Source organism: Nelumbo lutea, chromosome 4, assembly GCF_056320005.1.
Source record: "Nelumbo lutea isolate HS-2025 chromosome 4, American lotus-T2T, whole genome shotgun sequence".
Lineage (NCBI taxonomy): Eukaryota > Viridiplantae > Streptophyta > Magnoliopsida > Proteales > Nelumbonaceae > Nelumbo > Nelumbo lutea.
The window spans coordinates 14,887,221-14,901,986 of NC_142687.1; the positions used below are offsets into that span (position 1 = coordinate 14,887,221).

General features: G+C 36.7%; 1 protein-coding gene across 1 annotated transcript; it reads right to left on the reverse strand.

Moving 5' to 3' along the window:
- Positions 1 to 3,012: 3,012 nt before the first annotated feature.
- On the reverse strand, positions 3,013 to 10,881 carry LOC148854103 (beta-glucuronosyltransferase GlcAT14A-like). Its single transcript, XM_088984218.1, has 4 exons — positions 10,059 to 10,881; positions 9,871 to 9,946; positions 9,659 to 9,774; positions 3,013 to 3,937 (listed from the first exon to the last, which is right to left on the reverse strand). The coding sequence occupies exons 1-4, from the start codon at positions 10,633 to 10,635 to the stop codon at positions 3,423 to 3,425; spliced, it is 1,284 nt and encodes a 427-aa protein (XP_088840344.1). The 5' UTR covers positions 10,636 to 10,881; the 3' UTR covers positions 3,013 to 3,422.
- Positions 10,882 to 14,766: the final 3,885 nt, after the last annotated feature.

Below are 14,766 nucleotides of genomic sequence, written 5' to 3' on the forward strand. Positions count from 1 at the left end.
TTACTCTAAACCCGGTTTTTGGTTAAAAATTGTTAAAAAAAGTTAACAATTCATTGACTTAAACGGTCAAACTGTCAACCCATTCAATAATTTTAACTATTTTTTTTATTTTTATTTTTTTTTTCAAAACAAATTATCCATTCAAACCATCAACCCGAAAACTGATGACCAATCCGTTTCTGGGTCACTTTTTAAAACCATGATGAGACTAACATAGATTCAAGTTCAGGAAGATGAAGTAATAATTATAAAAGAAAAGCTTAGATGTTGTATCGTTATATATTCAAACGGATTTTGACCGGTACAAATCATCAATAAGGTATGATCTAGTTTACATTTAACCCCCTTCGTTTACCGTATTTAATGGGGTTAAATTGGTCAACTGATAAATTGACTACAAGACTCATGTTCATTTATATTGAATCCATAGATTGTGTCTGACTTTCTATAATATCTATACTATATTTATTCAGTATAGATCATAAAAGTTATATTTATTATTTAACATCAACTTATTTTTCAACACTTTACACATACCTGCCCTTACACTAGTTATCTATAATGTGTATAGTGAATCTAGCTCTACAATTGAATATGAAGAATGATATATTGGTAAGTTATTTCTTATTATATATATTATGATTAAAGTCTAAATGGAGTTGTCTAAATTCCACACCTTGAGATATTGACAGAGTTTTCCCCACATGACATGTTAGTTTAATAGACTCTTTCTAAGGCTACTAGTTCCATTCAAGGTTCTGTATATTGGAAAGGCAAATTTAAGAGATGTATCGAGATACATCTTAGATATGTATGGATACGGATGAAAACTTAAGATACACATGGAAACACATGGAAATGCTATAAATACTCTAATAAATCATAAATAAACATCAATATCACTAAATATAAGACATAAATGAGTTACTTATGCATAAAAATAGCACGTTTTAGTGGGTTTTATGAAAAAAACATATTATAATCAATAAACGGGAAGTCGGGAACAGAAACATACTATCTAATTATGGACATAATAGATTAAGTAACTATTTGCATGTTTTATTTTAATTTTCTAAAAACTAAATAATTATTTATTTTTATTCAAATAATTATTTTGCATGTTTTATTCTAAAAATTAAATTAAAATTAAGAAAAGTAAATATGTAGCAAAAAATTGAATGGATTTATGGACATAATAGATAAAATAATTATTTTGTATATTTTATTCTAAAAGTAAACTAAAATAAAAAAAAATAAATAAATATTAATGATTCAATGTTTTAAAACACAGAGGTGTTCCACTACCTAAAAACATGAAGTATAATTCAAAACTCAAGAGGTGTAAGCTTCCTTAAGAGGAGGAAGGAGGAAGGGGGGATTTCATTTTTTTTTCTTTATCTTTAATAAAAATCTTTTATATAAAAAAAATGTAAAAATATATTTATTTTCACTCCTTTTTACACAACCTTGAAAAACTTATTGAATCATGGCATCTTACAAATTTATAAATGTTTTTGGCAAATTTTTACAAGATTTGAGTCTTTAGAAAGGTTAAAAGGCTTTTTGGAGGGTTTGGAAAAGAAAGAGGGCTTATGAAATGGGTTTAGAAGCCCTCTTTCGAAATCACTTCTATTTATGTTTTAACAACAGTAAAATCGTTGTGTATAGGCTGATATGCTACCGAAAGAGGGCTTATGAAATGGGTTTAGAAGCCCTCTTTCGAAATCACTTCTATTTATGTTTTAACAACAGTAAAATCGTTGTGTATCGGCTGATACGCTACCGTATCGGTTGCGTATCGGCTGATACACTACCGTATCGGTTGCGCATCGGCTGATACACGACCGAAACTCATCGATACAACAGTGATACAGCGTTGATACGCCTTCGACACGACGAAAAGGAACGATACGATTGATTTCGAACTGTTCCCCATGCCAGAAGTCTTAAGATACGATACGTATTGGCCAATTTGAGCCGATACGTGACAAAATTTTGAACCTTGGGTGCATAACTCGGTGAATTAACAAAGCCTTGTTGACCGCCAAAGACTCTCCCAGCCCGTCCCATACTCCCATTGGCTTAGTGCTTGTTTGGGAAGACTTTCATGCAGCAGTCTAATGGTCTATAAGTTATGTTCAATAAAAAAAAAAAAAAAACCAAAAAGCCCAAACACATTTGCCACTCAGCCAAAAAAATTGTCTCTACGATGAAGCTCGTTTCAGTAAATTGTTCGGAGCGACTCCATACTAAAAACTATGGTTTTTGAACTGCCGTTGATTCGGATGTCGGACTGTTCAGCCTGAGAATCATCCAAACAACCAGTTCCATTTTATTTCAAATTCGGTCTTCGATAAAAAACTGTTGAAAAAGTCAATAACCCATTGACCCTGACTGTCAAACCGTCAACATGTTCAACGGTTTTTTGCCATTTTCTTATTTTTAATTATTTTTTTAATTTTGTCAGAATGAACATTCCATTTGAACCAGACAGTCGAACCATTAAACCAGAAAGGTGAAAACAGCTCAATCAGAGCTTCAGCCTTCCGCCTGTACAGATGGACCCAATGCTTAATTGAATTGAATACACAAACTTTGTTTGTGTATCCGAGATTTGCTCAACTCAGTTCGCGCCGTGGAGGCTGGTCTCTTTCTTACGCCCATAAGCTCTTCATCTCCAGTCAAGACAACCGTCCATGCCCCAACCATCTTTTGTGAATTATTAGTTGTACAGTTCGGCCTTCGGTTCCACGCCCATAATCTCTTTCTTATGCTGTCAAACCAGTAGTGACCCACAACCCGGAGGCAAAAACGGTTCGGCCTCCGGATCGGTTTTTAAAACATTGTGCACAACATCTACCCATGAATGACCGTCGTGTTTGCTTGTGGGTCAGCAGAATTGGACTCCCAAGATCAACATACTCATCATGTTTTTTGGAGAATCAAATAAAAAGGGGATAGAAGGGGGAAAAAGGGCAATATGAACCCAAAAGATTGGAAAGACAAATGATATCGAGAAAGTACTTAAAATTTCCTTCATCTATCATCATTTCTTTTTTCATAAAACTGCACAAACTCCCATCAACATGCCTGAGCTTCGACGAGTATAAACACAAATTGTTCTGATCTTGGTTCTATTATATATTCGTGGGGGTCAGATAAAACAAAAATGGGCTACTTGGAAACAAGACCAATTCGGCAGAACAAGGTGAATACTTTTAGTACCTACAGTCCCAGTTCTCCATCCTTCTGCGTATACCGAATCCGCCGCATTGGTGCCAACCAACTTGACAGTTGTAAGATCAAGTATGGGTTGTTTGATGTTATCACATGAACATACTAGTTACCTGATGACAATGGTTACATCAATGTGATGTCAACTTTGATAAGTTGACACTAAATGTTTTTCCTGATATGAGCTCCTACTTGCACTGCCTTGGCCGGAAGTTGTCATTTGATAGTAAAGAGGAAATTAGAGTTTCGAGCCTTTTAGAACCAGGACCTGGCCTGAGGATTTTGGTGTTTCCGACAACCAAGCATGGGTCACTCCCATTTTCCTTGCTTCCAATGCACCACCCACCTGGAACAAGCATCCCAGGCTCTCGGGACAAAAGTTCAGCATCTATCTTGTCAAGGACTGGGTCGTTTCTACGGAATTTTCTGGCAAATGGGGCATTGCTGTTGGTCATCCTTGACATGTCATTGAGGGTGAGGAGGTGCGGATGCTGCTTGGGGGGATTGTCCCATGATATGAAATGCAGATCACTGTTAACAGTGGTGTTGCGGAATTCCTGAGCATTACAGATGACAGTATGAAAGTAGCCTTCCGGGGAGGAGATGAAGTTTGCATAGTACATAAGAACAGTTCGTGGTAGGTTGTCCCATCCCCATATGCAGAAGTCAATGAAGGACCTAGAAAGTGCCATCCAGGCAGAACCTGCCAACATAAAACATAGAAGAACAAATTAAATGTGATGGGCAATTAAGAAAACGCGTATTGCTTATTCGCCAATGTCTATATAGAACAGACCATCAGTCATCAGATTATAGGTAAGCCTTAATAATTCCAGTGTGAGCATTTCAAAAGCAGTACTCATGCATTTCCTATTTCTTGTTCTGAATGATCATGTTATCCCATTGATGTCAATGTTACGCAACAATATCTCAATTAAGAAAGCATGCAGTTTATCTCATTTGACAACACAAAAGTTAAGGCAGCTCCAAATATAATTATTAGAAGATAGCCCAATTTACGAATTATAGAATTTTTTCCTCCAGTAGTGAAATTTGGCATCCTCAGTTCCGGATAACAGGGAAGCTTGTTCTCAAAGTGACCTCATTATGTTGAAAAGACCATGGTTTAGTGGCCATTGTCCTTCCCAGAATAGAAAGTCAAATTTGTCTAGATTGAAGGTAAAGGGTTAAATGATAGGACAAGATTGGAGCTAGAAGAGAAAACCCCCTGCTGCTTCTTTTTTTCTCTGTCTCTTTACAAATGAGGATTATTTGGAGGGAATTCCTCCTTTACAAATTACAGGATGTTACATTATAACAACAAGCATAATATAATGGTAGTCCCAGTTCACTTTATAGTTTTTAATGCTAAAATGGTCTTAAGTACAAAGCATGCAAAGTGTAGACGTTACTCTATAAATCATAACAAGGGCATACGTCATTTGCCATATATGAGGCAAAAAGCAATGTGCATGCCTCTATAATTGAGGCATACGCCACATGCGTATTTATGTCATATACCTTGACACATCTTCACTATGCCTCACGCCCTCACCTGCATTGCCTTATAAAAAATTGGTCTTTTAAATTAAGGTAGCTATGTGATCCTACAAGCAATTCTGACACTACGATTATTGACCATGCCAATCTTGCAGAAATAGCTAAGGTGGGGATGGGGTCCTGTGGACAAGTAGGGGTTCAATAATTTAGATCTAGTGGTGGACTTTTTAAGGGGAAGAAAGGTGATTCCAGCGACTAATGATGAAGAATACATAAGGAGAAGCAAGTGTTGTCCACGATGGATTGAAAGAACCTTTTACATTAGAATAGAAGAGGAGAAAGGGAGAGAGAGAGATGTTGCTACAGCCAGAATTCAGTAAACTAAATTTTTTAATGATATGAGTGCTTTTAACTAGGAAATTGACCAAAATTAGCTCTTAATTACCTTAAATCTAAGGAAAACCCCTGTATAACTTATTGGGACACTCAAATATGGAATATTTGAATCCAACTCCTAAACCTACTCTGATGACTTATCACTAACTTTATGAGAGAGAGAGAGAGAACACCAAGATACACCAAAAATTTAGAAACTCAATAAACCTCCAATTGCCACCTAATGTTCTAATCCATGCAAAATGGACAAGTTTTGACCCTTGAAAATTATGCTGAACAAAAATGATGGGATTACTACAACTTTTTTCCCCACTTGCATCATCCAGTTTCTATTTAATTCCGCAAGTAATGTAGGTATTGTATTAAGATAAAATGAGAAAGTACAAACCTTTAGCTATGTAAAAGTACTGTACATGAACAATGTTACAAGGGGTGCTTATGTGTTTGATATTGCAAGAGTTTTCTAAAAGAATTCTTGTAAGTGATTATACTGTCTGTTCGGTGCAAGAATTACTGGGGGTACTACTTACATGCTTGATATTACAAGGACTTTAATGGTCAACATTCTTCAATACCAGAATCTCTATATTCCTCAGGTCATCATTCTTTTTATCAGCATCATGCCATGGACAACATGATGACTGCAACAACTTCAGTCGCCACCACACTTCACAATTAAGGCACTGAGCAGGGGAAAGTCCAGAAAATTATCTACATTCCTCATGGCACCAGTGCCACTACAGCTAGAAACATTCAGAAAATCAACATGACCTAATAAAACATAACATCACATTTTGAATCAATGGATATATGGCAGAATAAACCAGCTCAGGAAGCCTTAAAACTAAAAAGCATCCATATAAGATCACCTTAAGAATGACATCTTGATCTTAATTTGGGATGCTCACAGTCCAGGAAAACTTATAGCTCATGAATGCCCACCAGTTACTGGCTCAGCAATATTATTCAAACATACTTTAAAAGAACCCAGTAGATGCAACCTATGGATCCCACCTGATTTTGTCATATTACAAAATCAAGGAAACTCAGTAGTGTGCAAGAGCCTACCTCCAACACCAAATAGATGTACAGTAAGGAAGATTTAGGTAGGCCAACAAAAACGAAGACTTAGACCTGAAATCAACCTTGCATGGAGGTTGAACACCACAGTAAACAAGTCAAGATATTCCTCCTTTGAACACCATAGTGAACAAGTCAAGATATTCTCCTTTAAGGACCAGAAAAAACACCATACCCATCAATCTCTTTTGAAAAATATCTATTGTGTATTCTTCAATAAGAAATGATGGACTTCTCCTTAAGATTATGCCAATGATTTCAAAGATTAAGTTTAACCTGAAGATCTTCTTTCCTTCATGTGTACTGTACACTTCACCTATCCACTCATTTACTTGGCGGGTTGGAAATGGATTGAATCACTCATTGGGTCATCTTAAATGGGCTCTGTTGGATCAGGTTGTGGGTATCCACCAGGTTAACTGCTTATGAATAAATTGCCTAGCCATTTTCTCATTAATTCCCATTGTCCCTTCATTAAAATTCAAGTAACTCATTGACTTAAGCCATAATTACTGTAATTAATTCCCAATCCATAATTAATGCATTAAACTATTATTAATTGCTGAAAAATGAAAATAATTATTAAGTCAAACTACTAATACCTAACATTTTTTTGATAAATAAATTCATTTCCATTAAAATAATGATTGGATAAAAGAAAATCCCTCTAAAGGCACGAGATGCCGCCTCTCCTAACAGAAAATACAAGAACTATAATCAATTGCTGTAATCAATTTCCATTAAAATACTAATACCTAGCATTTACTCAACCTGTAACCAATTGCTGTAATTAATTCCAAGTAGAGTAGAGGTGGTAGCAGTCACATTTGGCATAGTAATGGTTTACCGCATACCTGACCCAAATTAGCACAAGCCTAATCTAGTTGAATGGTTTAGCAATCTGATCCAGTCCAAAACCAGTTCAACTGACAAATTTACAAAGGTCTTGACAAAATCAGCTAGTCCAGTCTGCTGCTTATAAGAAAAAAAAAGGCTAGTCCAATCCGTTTTCCACACCATTAACAGATCTGGTTGGCCAGTTCAACTGTGGGTTGAAAACACAACCCTACACACTCTTTATTCTCTATCCTCTTTCTCTTTGAAGTTTGAACTTAATGTTATCTCACTAATTCCCATTATCCTTCCATTTAGATTCAAATCAATTAACTAAACCATAACTTTCATTTATTTCTAATCCAAATAATTAACTCCACTTAAATTCCCCATGTAAAAATGTGCAAGTGATGTGATTTGAACCTAGAACACCTATGTGAGGAACAAGCATTTTTACCATTAAGCCATGTCTAACCAAGTTATAAAAATAAGTCGGTTTTAACTTTCAAGCCATTTTCATAAAACTGAAGTTGTTACAAGGTTAAAAGTTAGGTGGGTTGAATTGGGTCAAGGCAGGTTTGGTTTGAAACCAACCCACTTAATTTTATTTAAATGGATCCTTAACAGGTTGGCAGGTTAGATCTCTTGGTTGAAGCTCAGTCTGAACCCAACCTTCCCAAACCCTATTCACATAGGGTACTGAATCCAACATGAAAGGGTAATTTTGCTACTTTTTTTTTTTTTTTTCAAAATAGAACTCTACAAGCTTGCCCCTTCCCCCACAAAATTACAATTTTTGGGACAAGAAAATACCCACACAATATATATTGCCACTTAGATTCAATATATGGTGGGCAATAAATCGACCTACCGAATAAGAAAGTACAAAATATTCAACAAAAAAAGGTACAAACATTATCAAGAACATATTAAGAAGTAATGGTTAACTCTTAGGGGTGCAAATCGGGCAGGTTGGGCCAGGTTTATGGTCAACCCGGGTCTGACCCTAAAATTTGGACTTAAGGCCCAAGCCCGAGGTCAAGCCCGATTTTCCCAACCCGAGCCCGGCCCACACTTTAATTTGATGCACTCAGGTTGGGTCAGGCCCGGGCCGGGCTCGGGTTGGTTAATGAACCCACTCTAAAATTATGTGTGGGCTGGGTTCGGGCTACCTAGGGGCTAGGCCTGAGCCCAGCCCAAAAATAAAAAAAGCCCGATTTCTTGGGCCTATGCCGAGCCCGTGTAAAATTTCGGGCTGGGCCTGCCCAAGTTGCACCCCTATTAACTCTTGAAGAAGGTCAGTCTCACAATATTTGAGATTTTTTTTCCTTTTATGGGAATCAATCACAATTTTTAAGAATTTCCTTAAAACGTTTGTACAGAAAGTGGCAAAGTGATCTTCAATACCATGAAGATTCACATGTTAAACAAAAAATCATCACCTTGGTGTAAATTTTGAAATATATAATTGATACCATTACGAATTAATAAGCTATTTCCTTCGATACCAATAGCCTATCATCTTTGCAATCCACTTGACTAATTAGTAATTAAAATGTATCTATACCTTCAGAGCTATACTGAACCTATGAATTTAAAATCATGTACACTGGGAAATTCAAAGAAATACCTTTTCCGATAAGTAATTCAATGAATACTTTTACATGGAAAGCAATTTAAGTTCAATGACAGTTTGTGACATTACATATTTTAACAAATTTCATCCATGGTTATGTGTACCTTGCACATCTTTCCTATTCCTTCAGATAGGAACCAGGGTGCTGAACACTGTGGCTGATTCTTTAGATAAAGCTGGGGTAGATAGGGGCTTCTTTGTATATTGCTTAACGAGAGTTACTTTTTCTCAAAAAATATGAGATTGTTTGCAAGATTAGTGAAGCACACTTTCCTCAGGTTAATTTCCTCTCAACAAATTTCTACCCTAGCTGAGAAAGAAATTTATAAAGTGATTCTCTAATTTTGGATTGTATATTCTGTGCAGTTTCTAGAGAATGTAACTCCAATTTTCTAGTAAAAGAAGTTGACATCAGTGATGCAAATGGATATTACTTGGTCTGGAATATTCCTTTCTTTAATAATTCATTTCTACCCTTTGTCCTCATTTACGGAAAGATTTACAATTTCCAGTTCAATAATTTCCAAAATTCTTCACCTATTTCATGTGGAAAAGGAAAAAAACTAATTGCAGATTCATACAGAATATTAGGTCCGACCAAATTATACACTAGAGGTATCTTTGGCATATTGAGGCATTTAGGCAAAACAGTATAGAATTAACTTGTAGATGAGATACCACATGGAGATCATAAGAAGCACAAATTGGAATAAATTGTATGGAATCCACATGGTAATGAGAAGCAGATAATAGTTTAAAGTCATTTCCAAATAAAATTAAACAACAGATGGGGAAAAAATAAATTAGCTGGAAAGTCACACCAGAACGTCTAAACTCATGGAACAAGATGACTGCGGATGAAGTAATTTGATAAAGGCAAACCAGAAAAAAACAGGATAAGAAGAACTACCTGTAGTTGCAATGGCATAAGAAGCGAAAAAAAATCAAAACAAAAAATAAACAAGTTCAGCATTAAACCTGTAAAGAGTTTGAAGGCAGTTGGAACGCTTCGCCTTTGGGTAACCCAGAAGATGTCAACTTTCTTCGTCATGTAAAGCCCGGGATCTATGATAATTGGCTTTGCCCGTTGGTACCTACGCAAGAATGAAATAAATCACATCCAAATTCCCAACCTTCAAAGCAAAAATAGATTTTTTTAAGATAAAAAAAAGGAAGGGAGATTAGCGTACTCCTTCCACCCGATATTACTCGTATGATCGATGAAATTGAGATCCCGTGGCAAATAAGAGAATGTGTGCAGCAGATCTAATCACCCAAAACCAAGAATCAATCAACTAATCAAATAAAATGTTTAATAAAATAGAACTACAAAAAATCAAAACCCTCAAAACGTCTAAGCGGAAAACAACAAACTGACCGTCCTGAGTAACGAGTGGGTAATCAGAGGCACTGAGATTGATGAACCAATCCCAATCGCCGCCCTCCTTCAACAAGATGGCAGCAGCGTGAAGCGTGTTGGCGACCATGGTAGGGCCCCTGTAGGTAACCAGATTGGCCTTGGTAATCACCCAAACATTGCCGACGGAAGAAAAAACGGGATGATTCTTAACGTAATCGTGGAGATCGAGTCGTTCTTTGGGAGGGGACTCGAGGTCGAGATGAACAACGTAGCGGTTGTGAGGATGGTAGAGAGCTTGGAGGGTACGCTTGAGCATTTCGCCATCTCCAACAGTGCCTGAGATAAGGTAGGCAAAACGAGGAGGGGGAGGGAGGGAGGAGACTGATAAAGGATGGAGCCTGGACTCGACGAAGATAGCATTAGAGGCCGTGGAGGAACGATGAAGCGGGAAATATAAGAACCCATCTGTAGACGTCAACGTTGTGAGGAATAGAAGGAAGAGCGATACTAAAGAACCTATGGCCAAGGGGAAAATCCATTTTCTTTCCATGTTTGGCGATTGCCTCGTGTTCAAGTAGCTCTTCAATCTCTTCATTGCATTCCTGCGCCTCTCCCCCTCTGTTTTAGAGAGAGAGAGAGAGAGCTTTCTGCAACAGATTCGCTATGAATTAGAAGCTGATCCGTCCGTGAGGGTAAGAGCTGAAGAACTTCAATTGGTGCTGAAGGAGAAGAGGAGAAAAATTGAGGAATTTCGAGTATTTGTGTCTCTTTATCTCTCTTATCTCTGGACCTGCTGCAGTCGTCCGGAGTGACTACGCTTCCACGCTTCCACGCTTCCCCCCTAATGAAGGGAAAACCCATTTTCTTTATTTAATAAAATATATTTTTTTCTTTGAATTCAAATTTTTTATTAAGGAACTCTTTGCGTTGCGTGATGCCGTACACGTACAACTGGTTTGATCGATAGGTAGATTATATTGATGGGTAGATGATAATTGGTCCCACCTATCCAACAAAATGAATCTCTTCAAATTCAAAGCCGATCGGGTCGTCGATCTGATAAGTGATGACAAAAGGATCACCGTCTACTACGTATACTTGTATTGTATGACAATGATACATTAACCATACAAAGAGAGGTGGGGCCGGGAAGGCGGGGGAGTGGATCCCACAGAAAAAGACATCAAGCATCAGCTAAGAATGCAATGCAATGGAAGACTCCGGATCTCCTGCCCACGCCACCCACAATATACGATCCCCGTGAATTGAGAACATTTCTCACTCTATAAACGTGGGCAGGAGATCCGGGCTCAGTTCAATTTATGTGTTTTCTATGTCTTATTATTACCGTGGGTCCCATCTCATCCGTGTAGTCTTGCACGTGATAATAAGTCGTTGGGATATCTTTTTTCACACGCGTGACTAACAAGTCAGGATTGAGGGAGGGAAAGGACTGGGGAGTTGAGTAGTTCTTCAATTTCATAAATACTTTAATAAAAAAGGGAGATGACTGGGGCCATGGGAGTTGCGTTAAGTCAACACCCAGGATCAAGAGATCAGACGGTCAGGATCACCTCTCTTAGATGGGAGCTGTTGGGACAGAAGAAAAGTTTCATCTATAAAAGAGGAAGAAATGTGACAAAGATTTTACAGAGAAAATATAAAATATATATATATATATATATATATATATATATATATATATATATACTGAAAATAGAGAATATATATATGTATATATCAGAAAGACTTTGACCAATCACCTCTGGTGTGTTTTGAAGAAAATCCACCTGATTGGATATCACTTTTATGATGGTTAATTGGTTATAATAAGTTTTTCCGTAATCGTAATCAAACCCTTGAGATATATTTCCACCTCTTTAATGATGAAAATTTGTTTTCTTTGTCATTTACATCGAAATAAATTAAAAGGAGTGAAAAAAAGGGTTTGATGTAAAAGGAGCAATAATAATAACTGAAATAGTTTTAGTCTTGAAAAATTTAGGTCCATCCTAGGGAGAAATAAATGCATCCCAGGTAAAAACTAAAAAGAATTAAAGAAGGGCTTATCAGATATATGTAGGTATATTTGGAAAAGCAAAACTGTATGAGGAAGAAAGGCATAATTAATGTAAGAAAAAGGAAAAGTTTATTGCTTTCTCCAAGCTCCTTTATAAGCACAAGGCTATTGTCAATAAAAACTAGCAAGATCATAGCTTCTCCATTTGCTCAAGCTTTCACTTCTCTTTTCTGTCCTTTTTCTTTCTTTTTGTTGGGTAAAATTGGGTTAGGTGGATCCAACCTTTTCTTTTCCTTGGGAGGGGGGGGTTAAAAAAAAGTTACCAAAGTAAGACTGTACACACCATAATATAGGAATCTCACCTATTACAGCCTATCAAAAGAATCAACTCCACAGAATAAAAGTAATCTCATTTACAAGAGTGCACAAAGAAGGTAAAAAGTTGCAACTTGGTTTAATGAAAATGAACTACCTTGCATTGATAAACTGCATCTAGTACTTGAGGGATCAATGACAATCGCCAATTCAGACTCCAGGAAAATAAAATCCTGTCCAATATTACTATCCAGATCTAATTTCATAGCATTGTCTGTAGCATGATGAATATGGTCAACCGCCATCAACAAAGGTCTGTGCTGAAAGTGCTAGCTTGAACATTAATGCTCCAGCAGTTGGACTACCTGCCAACCATCTGACAGTGAGCGCTGAAGTTTGAAAGAGTCATAGGTAATACCAGTTTACACCTGCATTTTTGTCATAGTGCCAACTAGAAGGTATCACAGACCTTTTTACATAGATCATAACACAGAAGCACTAATGTTGCATCAGTGTGAAAGCATCAGATATGAGGCCATCTGAAAACCCAGTTGAGTCATCACTAATAAAATTTTCTATTATGAAGCTCAGTAATTTTAATAAACTGATCAAAAACCTCCACTGCCAAGTCATTCCCAGGTAGATGTCTGGACATTTAAAACCACCATGCTACATTGAACCATTCATGAGGGACGACAAGGATATGGTCTCTTCGAGCCTCGGTATACTGAAAAACTTGCAGTGGAATGGTAAGATTTGCTTATTTATCAAAAAAAAGAAAAAAGGTAAGATTTACTTGTTTCATTTGATGAAGGGAAATTACACAATGAGGATTAATGTCAATATTATTGGCAATTTGGCGTCTCCAACATCTGGAATGTATAGCTTACAAAATGGTTGTTCAAGTCTTCAAGATAGGGTCTCACAAATGGGAGATAATACCACAGGTCAGACAGGGTAAAGTAATGAATAAAAATAAAATGTTGAAATTTCAAAACAAAAAAAAAAGTATGTGAATAATACATAGATTAAGGATGGAATAGTAATTTCCCTATATAAGTGAACAAAAAATTAAGAGAATAAAAGAAGTTTCTTATAACCTAAATAATATAATAGCAAAAGCCATTACCACAAGTCCAGTAGACTTCAACTTATAAAATATGGAATTCATGTAGACCTCTTTCCTACCTGCTGAGTAATATTACATCTTCCAAAAGATGGTTATATAAAACCAAAAAAAAATAAAAAATAAAAAAATAAACATTTCTTTTCAAACACTTCTTACAGCAAGAAAATGAGAAGAGCTTCTGAATATGGAATGGTTGATCAAATAGATATACACTACATTCTTTCCTTTTTCTCCTTAACAAAAGCTTAGTTACAATACTTAAGAAAGTTAATGCAAGCCCAAGTATATACTTTGCTGCACTAAGCAGACAATTAAACTATAAGACCTTTTATGGTAAGGGTAATTTATCAAAACAAAAATTTACAAAAGAATCAATTTAAGGCCATAGAATTTACAACAGTATGCTTGAATTTTAACCATTAAAAGGGTCAAGTTCTTTGCCTCTATGGTCATAATAAATTTGAGATTTCCTTTTTCCTCATCCAATTGATAATTTGAGATGCATCATCCAGTCTGTTTGCTCTTTCAAAAATGTTGGCACGTAGCAATAACAAGATGCAACTCTTTCTTATTAATGTTAGGGTCAGAATCAAACCTTTCAAGCAGTGAACTGACTGTCTTAAAATCCCCTTGTGTGCCATAAAGTCTTGGCATTTGGAAATGAATTTCATCTGAGAAACACAACCCTCATCCTGCAACTCCTTACAAACAGCATCTACTTTATCCAACTCCCGCAACTTCTCAATAAGCATTCAGTACAACTACAAGAGCAATTATATTAGAGGCTGGAAAATATCCAGCCACTCATTTTCTCAAACACCTCAACAGCATTTGCGTGCTTTCTATTTCTTGAGAACGGATCAATCATGCATTGAGAGATGGATTATCCTTAACCTACCCAGTATCATAAGCCTGATGAAAAACCCAGGTAACCTCTTCAATCCGACCATCTCCTGCAAGTATGGTAATAGCCGTCTCCCTAGGAATACTGTCTGGGCGTTTAGTTCGTGGAGCAAACGCTTGGCATGTCCCACTAAACCTGCTCTCTTGTAAGCCACAATCATTGTCTGGTAAAGGACGTGATCAATCGCCATTCCACTCCAGAGCTTCTCGGCTTTTGAAATAACACCGTTGCCCTATCCAATTTCCTTGCCTTTCCCCATATCGAGATAATTGTTGAGTATGTAACAAAATTTGGCTGGACCTCTCTAGGCCTCTCTACTTTGCATTTCTTGGACAAGGTTGGTGGATTTCTCGTGTTC